Source organism: Gallus gallus, chromosome 3 (genome assembly GCF_016699485.2).
Source record: "Gallus gallus isolate bGalGal1 chromosome 3, bGalGal1.mat.broiler.GRCg7b, whole genome shotgun sequence".
Lineage (NCBI taxonomy): Eukaryota > Metazoa > Chordata > Aves > Galliformes > Phasianidae > Gallus > Gallus gallus.
In genome coordinates this window covers 96,851,496-96,862,041 of record NC_052534.1, presented here as the reverse complement: position 1 = coordinate 96,862,041, position 10,546 = coordinate 96,851,496, and the positions used below count along the sequence as shown (strand labels likewise).

The window sequence follows — 10,546 nt, the reverse complement described above, 5'->3', positions numbered from 1 at the left end:
GCTTGAGCGAGAACTCATAGTCCAGCTTTCCAAGTCCATAGAATTACTCTACTTGAGCTCGTCATTTACCCAACTGCTTCTTTCCTTTTGTTTCCCACAAGTTTCCAGGAAGATTTACCCTCCAAACATCAAGTAGCTTTTGAAGAACTTATCTTAAATGCATTTCCAACGTTTTATGATGGAGAAACGTGAAGTGCTGATGATCAAACCAAAAGTGGGCTCAGTTTTCCTACAGCGTCACTCAGGAGGTTGAAAGACACCAACGGCAGGGTTCTGACTCTAAACAAAGCTTTCTCTATTAAAATGGATTAAAAAACAGATAAGAGATGTGTGTTTTGTTCCTCTAAAGTGCTGGACCTCTCTGCATTGTACAGCTTGACTGATGTACAGCCTGATGCTTTGAACGCTAAGGTGAAGGCTGCCCATCTGTGACCTGTAATGAACATTTTATTCTCTTTTCATAAAAGGACACAGAATAAAAACACTGAATGCAATGAGAATTCACTAGAAGAATGACATTAATCAATCATGAAGAATAGCATTTATTAATATGACCTGGAAAATGCATTACATGCCACCTGCCACCAAATTACTTAGACATTTCAGATAGCTTCAGTAAAATCAGTAGCAGAATATTTACAATTACTCTCTCAACCAACAGAGAAACTTCTGAGCATTCACACACTTTACTGAAGCAGTAAAAAAGCCTCACGTTTTAATTTTCTCTCAATAACGTGAGATACACAAAATCATATATGTCCTCAGACATACCTCTTTCCACTGCTTCCCTCCGCAGAATCAGAGCTGACAAAGCAGCTTTGTTTCAGGCAGTGAAGGTCTCTGCTTGCTGAGCGGCTGCTGGCAGAACGATTGCTTTTGCAGATCCTGCTGCTCTGTGACATCCCAGCGATTTAGCATGTTGCAAGGAAAACCTGACTCAAATGCAGTCAATGAGTCTTCCCGTAGTCTTCCCAAGCCTGCCAGGATCCCGAGCTCCTTGTTTTTAGCACGCTGATTAGCAGTAATGGTGTAAGAACTCTATTCAAAAAGCTCATTTTGGAGAATGCATTGAGAAATCTGTGGTTATTGTATTTCTCTATGGTTCCTGCTCTAACTTGGGGTTGGAAAAGTACGACTTCCAAAAGTAAAATCCCCTGCTAAAAGTTTTCAAGAACAACCTTTTCCCTTTTTAAATATACCTACTAAAACCGGTTGGGATCTCCGAAGTCAAAATTCAACTTCAGTCTTTAAATTCTTCAGGACAGGTTAAAAAGTAATAAAGCATATTGTGGTATCATCAAAACCTGATAACCACTGGAGACGGGTTTGCTTCAATGCATCACAGTGCATAGATGGGCCACAGTCAGTACAGACTGCATATGGAGACTGAGCATCACTGCAGGAGCCTCTCTTGGAACAGAATTAATTCTCAGCCAAAGTCTCATTAATCTCTGTACCTTCCAGTTACTGCTGTTCCCAAAACAGTATGTTCAGTGATGGAGAGCTCAGGATGAAAAAGAAGAACATATGGTTGTTTTTGTTCTTACCATCGTAACAACTGTTTATATGGAAGTAACTACAGATATTCTGTATCAGCTGTGTGAATGTACTGCTCAAGTGCTGCGTGCAGTGCTGCAATCTCAGCTGGATCCCTGACTTTGTGAAACTCATTTAGAAATACATTCTGAATTGGGCCTTTGCTCAGATTTTCCCTATGCTAAAATACAGATATTAATGTCTAACTATTTGGAGTTGCTTGCAAGAAAAAGAAGCACCTGCTGTTTTCAAACTGGCAGCAGATGTAGACAGAACAGCAGATATGCTGCCACAAAGTTCTCTTGTATAAGTGAAGAAAATAATTGCTAATATGCAACCAGAAAGTACTGAAGCGATATGAGAACATATACATATCTAAATACAAACACGTTGTTCATTTACTAAAAAAGAATCCAGAGAAAAAGTGGCATCAGGGAAACTTGGCTCAGATAACCAGTGAAAGTGTGTTGCCTAAATTAAGTATCTTATCAGAATTATTTCTACGTGAAAATAAGCAGAACTGCACTAAATATGTCTAGGGATAAATACTAGGTTTAAGAGAGAACGTCTCATAGAATCAGAATTGTCTGAGTTGGAAGGAAGCCTTGAAAGCCATCTGGTCCCACTCCCTGCACTGAACAGGGACACCCACAGCTCCATCAGGTGCTCAGAGCCCCATCCAGCCTGACCTTGGGTGTCTCCAGGGATGGGGCAGCCACCACCTCTCTGGGCAACCTGTGCCAGTGCCTCACCACCCTGATGGTAAAACACCATTTCCCTTGAATCCAGTTTAAATCTCCCCTTTCAACCTTTCCTCAGCTTTTTTCTGCTGTTTAACCATATCAGTTTCCTTTTCCCTTATTTTCTTTTCACGTTGTATGCTGCCGAGCATCTTCTAATTGGTCTTTTTAGTTCTCCTGTAGCGCAGGATTGTGGCCGTGACCCAAATATTGAGAATGAGCATGGTTATGAAACGGATGAGAACTACAAAGGAAAAAAACAAACAACTCTCTTTAAGCATCATTCAAAAAAAAATCATCTGTGGTCACTTTCAGCAGATGTGTTTTTTTTTGTGAACCTGTCCTGGTGCACAAACTGCTGCTTTCCTTTCAGCCTATTCATTTCAAGAGGGGCGCCAACCTCTGCATTTAATAGTAGACCAGGCTGCCCAGGGCCCCAACCAACCTGGCCTTGAACACCTCCAGCAATGGGGCATCCACAAGCTCTCTGGGCAGCCCGTTCCAGCACCTCACTACTCTCAAGTAAAAAATTTCCCCAATATCCAACCTAAATCTCCCCTCCTTCAACTTAAAACCATTTCTCCTTGTCCTGCTGTTATTTACCCTTTTAAAGAATTGAGTCCCATTGTTTGTAGGCTCCCTTTAGGTACTGGAAGGCTGCAATGAGGTCACCCTGCAGCCTTCTCTTCTCCAGGCTGAACAAGCCCAGCTCCCTCAGCCTGTCTTTGTAAGGGAGGAGCTCCAGCCCTCTGATCATCTTCAAGGCCCTCCTCTGGACCTTCTTCAACAGCTCTCTGTCTTTCTCATATTGGGGGCCCCAGACCTGGGCACAGTACCAGTACAAGGGCAGAGTACAGAGGGGCAATCATCTCCCTGTCCCTCTGTTAGGCTAAGACTTTGGGAATACAGGGAAATGCATCTGTCATATTTAATGACAGGAAATCCAACAACTCAGGAAAAGGCTCTGTTCTTCAGAATCATGATTAAATTTCCCCATTTTTTTTTTTTAATCAAAATGAGCACAGTGTCTCCACCTGAGGCCCATTCACAGGCACGTGAAGCTTTGGTTCAGAAGTACTCCTGAAGAGTTCCCTGAGCACGTATGGATCAGGATAAACATCCCAACCTATTTAAGTGCTAGACATGAACTCGAATCACTTGCCGTTACGACTGCACAGTGTCAATGTTTGCTGCCATCTCTTTCACATTCCCAAGCCCACTGTGCTGTATTTTAAAACATAGCCTTAACCAGAGGGATCCAGTTTGATGGCACTTCCAAGAAAAGACAGCGCTTTTCTCCCTTCCCTTCTCCCCCCAGCATACCTCTCTGGATTCTAAGCAGCTGTGGGTAAGCTGAGCTCAACAGCTGACCTTGGTTATACTTCTGCATGTGCATTTGGCCATTTTTCTGGTGATTCTGCAAACTGCATGGCCCCACCAACTCCTACCCAGGCAGTAAGCAAGCAGAGTGGGGAAGGAATAAGGAACTGAAAAGGGCATTTCCTTTTCCAGTGGAAGAACCACATTAACTGCTTGTAAAACTGAAGCCTTCCTGTGCTGCAGAGGGCTGCTTCAAAAATCCACTCAACTCTTGTTTCTGCTGGAGCATTAGCTCTGAATTGGAACAAAGATTCAACACATAAAGTACCACGTGATTTTGTTGCTGTTCTTACACCCACCAGTTCTTGATTTTGAACCACGTATTGATAATATGTGCTGTACTCTTTAGATCTTTCAGTTTTGTCAGCATCACCCTTTTTCACGGGGCAGAAAGAGGCCGTTAAATTTTCTTCATAATTTAATTAGATGCAAATTATATATTTTCAGCATTTGTGATGCAGTTAAAATCTACCAAGGCAGCTGTTCCTTAGAAAGGTAAGCCATTCCCATACTCACCTATCAGATCATTTGTAGTCATTACAGTTGTAAATATTCTTGCTGTAAAATGAAGGGATTGTTATTAGTGGACGAGATAGAACACACAACTTCCAAACACTGCTGAAGTCTGTGTTCTGCAACAGAGGATATTCTGGCATGAGAATATACACTGTATAAACACTTCCACTTTTAATGCATCCACTCCTCACTGTTTTAACCTCAGCGATCACGCTCTCAGAGCTGAATGGTGTTGCACTACAGGCCTTGCTTTAATTGGAAAGTCACTGATTGTGGTATAAAAATTCTGAATCTCTCTATTTCCCTGAACTGGAGGCAGTCAGAGGTCACTGCTTCTCCTGCAGTTCGTCCCCTCCTGCCGCAGCTGATAGTGGGTTACACCCACAGTCTTGTTAGCATGACTAAGCCATTGTAAGCGCTCATATGCATGCTTTCAGGTCTTTGCAAATACGAGCAATTAAGCTTCCCTTCCCACGACAAATCTAAACATCAAATACTTTGCATTTGCAGGCGGCTACAACCATTTATAAAGACTACTGCCACTGCTCAGCTGACAGACCACAGCTTCTACTGACTGACTTAAAAACCCTGGTTTCCCAGGGAAACAGATCCTGGGGCAGTAAGTTTTATAGTTCGGATATATAAGTTTTGTGAGGGCACCTCTGATAAACAGCTGTAGAACTGTTTATGGTGGCCACTCAGTGTCCTCGATACATTTTTAGTTCTTCTTTATTGAAAGAAGCATTTACATTTAGACATGGAGTTAAAGGTATTCAGCATTAAAGCAAGTATTTGTAAAAGGCTTTTCAGAATCAGCACTCTTTGTCTACGTAACAGCAAAGCACAGCACCTTTTCATGCTGGGTCACTGCTGATCAATTACTACGTGCCAGAACACTGAAATCTTTTCCTTATAAAGGCACTCCCTTCAATCACTTCATCTGCATCAGGTTCCATTAGTTATTCTTGCACGTTTCCTAAATCAAAGTGGCACGGTGACCGAGCTGCTGTCAGCGATGACACTTGACTGCCCGTGTGGTATCTGTGCCTCAGCAGGCAGCACTAAGTAAAACTGCATGAGGCAAGATTTTTATCCACTGTGGTTGACCAAAGACCTACTGATGGGATTAGGAGCAGATATGGCTTTAAATGATGTGCCCTCCATGGCTTACTTGCACAGGTGTACGCAGACATGCTCCAGGTCAAGGCGCTCACTTGTCCGGAATCTTTGGTCTGCCACAGGCACCGCAGCTGAGCGAGCTTACTCGCTGCACTGATCAGTGTGCACAAGTTCTGTAAAGCACAGAGAAAGAGAAGGAAGCTCTGCTGCTGCTGTGATGTTAGCCAAGTGTTTAGCGTACGGCTGTTAGCACGTACCTTACTAACAAGAAGAGCAGATTTTTCACTTAGAAGAGAAAAAAGTACATGCTTTCCCAGTAATTTGCATTATACCTCCTTAGCAAGGAACCACGAAGCACAGAATTAAAGTTGTCAGAAACAAGGCACTGATTTCTAAGGTAGAGCTCAGGAAGAAGTTCAGGGAGCACAACTGCTATTGCTGCTGGCAAATAGTTGGCAGAGGCCGATATAATAGGAGGTGGAGAAATAAAAAAGCTCCTCAACCTCCTCCATAAAACTGTTTATGGATGTTAGCTAAAATGAGACTGATCAAGTCTAAACAGCAAGGTTGATTCATACCATCTGTTACCATTATGTCTGGCAAACAAAACCATAAAAGAATGAGAAAACTGAGAAGAATGTGTGGAAACTGAATCCAAATGCTGGGAGAAAAGTAATGAAGGGAAAGGACTATTCATCCTGCTGTCTTCCTAAGGAGGGTTTTGCAAAGACCCTCCCTGTGAACCCTTGGGCCTTGCTTGGATTTCCCTTGCAAGTAAGCACTGCTACTGGGCATGGAAGCTTTCATCCCTATCTGCAGTATCTTTTACATCAGCGATTCCAGTTCATCTGGAATCAACTCAACTTTCTCTGCTCCTATAAGAAAGGTCAAAGACCATCATTAACCTACAATGACAACTTCCCTTTAAAAACTCTAGGACTAAATAAAAAGAATATATTGTGAAATACATAACACCACACTACAAAAGCTTTGCCTGATGCTCTGTTCTTTCCTTCTTGCATTAAAGATCTACTAATGGGGATGACGCCATTGGGACTGAAGAGACCAGCTCCATTCAACCTTCCTTGCTTAATGTGATTCAGTGACAAGGTCACACTAGCAGATCTAACACTCATCCCACCACAGTTAGCATAAGTCTACCTCAGAACATAATTCCTTTCCTACAGTCTGCATTTTAAGTGTTATGTTTTCAAGCCACTCACAGAAGTGAAAGAAACAGCTGTATTTGAAAGCTGGTTGTTCTGAAAGTGAAACTAAATGATCAATTCTTCCAAGAACAGATGTAAGTAGAGATTTCAGTGATAAAGATCTCCAGAAAAAGATGATTTCCTATGTGGACATAAGTTCAAATAATCATGCAGCACTTACCATGGCTAGGTCTATGATCCACCTCCGCAGTGTTAGCATGTACCAGCCCCCCCAGAACCTTACAGCACGTTAAGTTTCATAGCACTGAATGTTCAAGGATACCAAAGCTCTCTCTAGGGAATTAGATTTAGCATCTGGAAATAAGTTTTATAAGATTATACAGTCTGGATAAAACATAAGGAATGCTAGTTGAAGCACTAAGTGCTCCTGTATTGCAGTCTTTGGTTGAAGAGTGCCTGGGCTTCTGAAGACCTTCTTCTGATACTTCTGATACTTCTGATTCTTCTACTGATACTTCTGCACAAGATGAGACTTAAGCCCAAATCTTGTGTATTATTTAAAAACAAACACTACCGTCCTCCTCAGAACAAGTACAGTCAACATGGATGGGAATCAAAGAAGGTTCACCGTTTGCACCCTGCATCTCCAGCAAAGATGTAAATTAAGAACAAGTCATACTCCTTATCAGCCGTGGGCCTTAGCTACATGCACAGCTGCCTTCACAGAGAGATGTTACTGCAGCCCAAGAAATAACATGTGAATGTGGAATGCGTGTTGAGAGATGGCTGGCTGAACATGAGTTGCAAAACAAGTATGAACACAAAACAGATGATGACACTGCTATGCAAAGAACTACCAAACAAGCAACATAAACCAAAAAAGCTGGATTGCAAAGGATACATGACTGCATAAAGCAAAGCTTGTTTCATGTTTCCGTTGAAATGTAGAATAAGCAAAAGGAGAATGACATCTGAAATAAATAAAAGATTGCTTGTCAGCCAAGGGAAAGAAAGGGTCCAAATGCAATTCTAGAAAAGGAGCTCCATTGGGCACTGTGTCTATGGCCTGGTTTCTTACAGGTTTCTCTCTCAAATTCAATCAACATCCAAAACACTGCAAGCTCCAAAAGGAAGCTTTTCTCAGAGTCTGGAGATTTTATAAGGTTCCTCTCCAATATGGAGTAATCAAATAAAGGATAAGCTTACACTGCAACTCCACTGCGTGTCTATTAATCAGATTACTCTCCTCTAACTGACCATCTATTTTCATCAAACATACAAGAATTCAACTATACTTGAGATATTCATTCCCATTTCCTCCCAACTCCAGCTAGAACTGGTCAATGGATTCATGTCACTGCAGTGGAGTATTCTACCACCACGCAAAACCTTGGCCTTCTGGGGGAGCCCTGTCTCATTTCCAAACCCCTGCTTCAAAAAGATTACCTTGTGCGATGATGATGGGATATTCCAGGTATGTCTGCAGAGGGTAATCATAATAAATCTGGTACCTCAGAAACACAACGAAGCTGGACAGAAAGACATAAAACAGCATGACTGCACAAGGGGACACAACAGCTTCTTCACAACTTGTTTTTTTTATTATTTTTAATTATCTTTTGGTTGTGCCAAATCATAGAATGGCCTGGGTTGAAAAGGACCACAATGATCATCCAGTTTCAACCCCCCTGCTATGTGCAGGGTCGCCAACCACCAGACCAGGCTGCCCAGAGCCACATCCAGCCTGGCCTTGAATGCCTCCAGGAATGGGGTGTCCACAACCTAATTGATCCACATCCTCAACCAAATGGATAGGCATAGTCCCTGTTGTCAAACTGACCAAACAGATAAGCACACCAAGTGCAAGCCTGATTATTCCATAGCCTATTGTTGTTATCCACAAGTAGAGTAATATGCAGAGAGCTTCTTGACACACTTCTGTGTCACAGTCTGAAAGGCATAACTTCATTAATTGCAGCTAGTGAGAAAAAAATACGGGCTTTTAGACCTTGAAGCTATCTTCTCTTTCCAATTATCCTGGCATCTCTGTGATGACTCTGATTTATTTGTCTGTAGTTCCATCTATAAATTAAACACATCTTACAGGAATAAGAAATGCCTTCCAAGCCATCCAGACTACACCGGTATAAGATTGCCCCACGTAGCTAAATAGTCAGACTGAGAGCCTGCTCTTCAGTGCACCAAGCAATGGCAAATCTTCCTGCTGCTCCACAACACAATATCTAAAAAGATGCTGTAATCACAGGTTCCTTACTTCCTTCAATCATCATGCAACACCACAGAGTCTGACAGAAATTTCCAAGCCGTAGAGTCTGCAGAGAAAGACTGGTGGAGAAAAAATGGTGGTTTGCAGCATACAAAGAATGCGTAAAGAATTTCCTGCCTTGTGGAATCATAGAATCCTTAGAGTTGGAAGAGATCTCTGAGAGCCATCTAGTCCAACTCCTCTGCAATGAACACCACAACACCACAGCTAGATCAGGTTGCCCAGGGCCTGATCCAGCCTCGCCTTGAAAGTCTCCAAGGATGGGGCATCAACCACATCTCTAGGCAAACTGTTCTAGTGCCTCACCACCCTCACTGCAGAAGACTTTTTCTTTACGTGTAACCTAAATCTACCCTCTCTGAGCTTGAAGCCATTTCTCCTTATTCTATCACCACAGATCCTGCTAAAGAGTCTGTCCCATTCTTTCCTGTAGCTCCCGTTTAGAGGAAGGCAGCTAACGGGCTTTTGCAATATTCAGGATTAAAACAGCTAATTTCTGTCAAGAACTTCCTCTAACTCTTATTTGTTGTAAACTCAGATACATCCTTTCCACCATCATCATTCTTCACATTGCTTCTCGGTCCAGTCACTGCATTCTGGCTCCACAGAACCATCCCAGAACCTGCAGAAAGAAAGCTCTCCATGGCTGGACCCTCTACAGGTTGCAGGATGAAGAGTGCTACTAAATAAACAAACAGTCCCAGTAAATCTTTCAAAAGAACATGACTGAAACCCCTTCAGAATAGTTTCATCCTCAACACAGTTTGAAAAAGCCTGTAATCTTCCGAAGCACTGATTATGTTCTGTCTGCATGGGTGAGAGAATCCTGCCTGACTGGTACAGGTACCTGCACAACCAGCACACGCACCACAGAGAACCCAGGTACCACAGGATGGTTGGGTTGGAAGGGACCTCACAGCCCACCTAACCAACCCCTGCCATGGGCTGGCTGCCCCCCAGCATCTCAGGCTGCCCAGGGCCCACTCAACCTGGCCTTGTGCACTTGCACGGATGGAGCACCCACAGCTCTCTGGGCAGCTGTGCCAGGGCCTCACAGCCCTCTGTGCAAAGCATTTCCCCCCAGCAGCTAACCCAAATCTCCCCTCTGGTAGCTTAAAGCACTTCCCCCTTGTGCTGTCGCTCCCAGAGCCCGGCACGCCGCCTTACCCCGCCAGCTCCAGCACGAGGCTGCCCAGGCTGAGCCCCCGCGCCGACCCTGCCGCCAGCACAGCCGCCAGCTGCGGCAGCTTGATGACGGCACACACCGCCCAAGTGCTCCAGTGCGCCAGATCCAGCAGGACCGCCGCCATGACGCCCCGACGCGCACCGGGGAAGGCAGTGTGGCGCGGAGGGGCGGGGCGGGAGCCTGCAAGGCCCAGCCCCACTCGGCCCGGCCTCCGTGGAGCGCTCGTGGCTGCGTTGGTCTCTGTTGGAGGAGAATGCGGAACGACTTTAAATTGCAGTTCAAGTGAATAAATTCATCACGTTTCAATCTCTTGAGGCAAATCGCATGTCTCGCAGCCGACAGACAGAGATTTAACATTGCTGCACCTCAAATAGGACTGCAAATGTTGATTGAGGCAGGCAACTCCTAGCTAATCGGTCTTCTAATCTCCAGGTTAGAATAAAAGAAGTTCCATGACTGGAAGGAGGCTGTGGATGCCCCAGCCCTGGAGGCATTCAAGGCCAGGCTGGATGTGGCTCTGGGCAATCTGGTCTAGTGGTTGGTGACCCTGCCAGGGCAGGGGGCTTGAAACTGGATGATCATTGTGGGGCATCCACAACCTCTTTGGGCAACC

General features: G+C 44.1%; 1 protein-coding gene across 3 annotated transcripts; it reads right to left on the bottom strand.

Annotated features, from left to right (window-relative positions):
• Nucleotides 1-522: 522 nt before the first annotated feature.
• On the bottom strand, nt 523-10,075 carry PQLC3 (PQ loop repeat containing 3). Of its 3 annotated transcripts, none has more exons than XM_025149413.3 (7): nt 9,915-10,075; nt 7,907-7,989; nt 7,362-7,431; nt 6,681-6,738; nt 5,344-5,464; nt 4,173-4,288; nt 523-2,520 (listed from the first exon to the last, which is right to left on the bottom strand). In XM_025149413.3, exons 1-6 carry the CDS (start codon nt 10,055-10,057, stop codon nt 4,194-4,196), a joined length of 570 nt encoding a protein of 189 aa, XP_025005181.2. In that variant the 5' UTR covers nt 10,058-10,075; the 3' UTR covers nt 523-2,520; nt 4,173-4,193. The 3 variants fall into 3 exon arrangements, with proteins under 3 accessions (XP_025005181.2, XP_419953.3, XP_040554447.1); XM_419953.6 differs by having other exon boundaries at nt 4,173-4,214; XM_040698513.2 differs by lacking the exon at nt 5,344-5,464 and having other exon boundaries at nt 4,173-4,214.
• Nucleotides 10,076-10,546: the final 471 nt, after the last annotated feature.

Coding starts and splice junctions, on each gene's coding strand:
- PQLC3 (XM_419953.6), bottom strand. CDS start 10,057: ATGGCGGCGGTCCTGCTGGATCTGGCGCACTGGAGCACTTGGGCGGTG. Junction 5,465..6,680: donor GGATCATAGACCTAGCCATG/GTAAGTGCTGCA, acceptor TGTGCTTTACAG/AACTTGTGCACACTGATCAG. Junction 2,521..4,172: donor GACTACAAATGATCTGATAG/GTGAGTATGGGA, acceptor TTTCCTTTGTAG/TTCTCATCCGTTTCATAACC.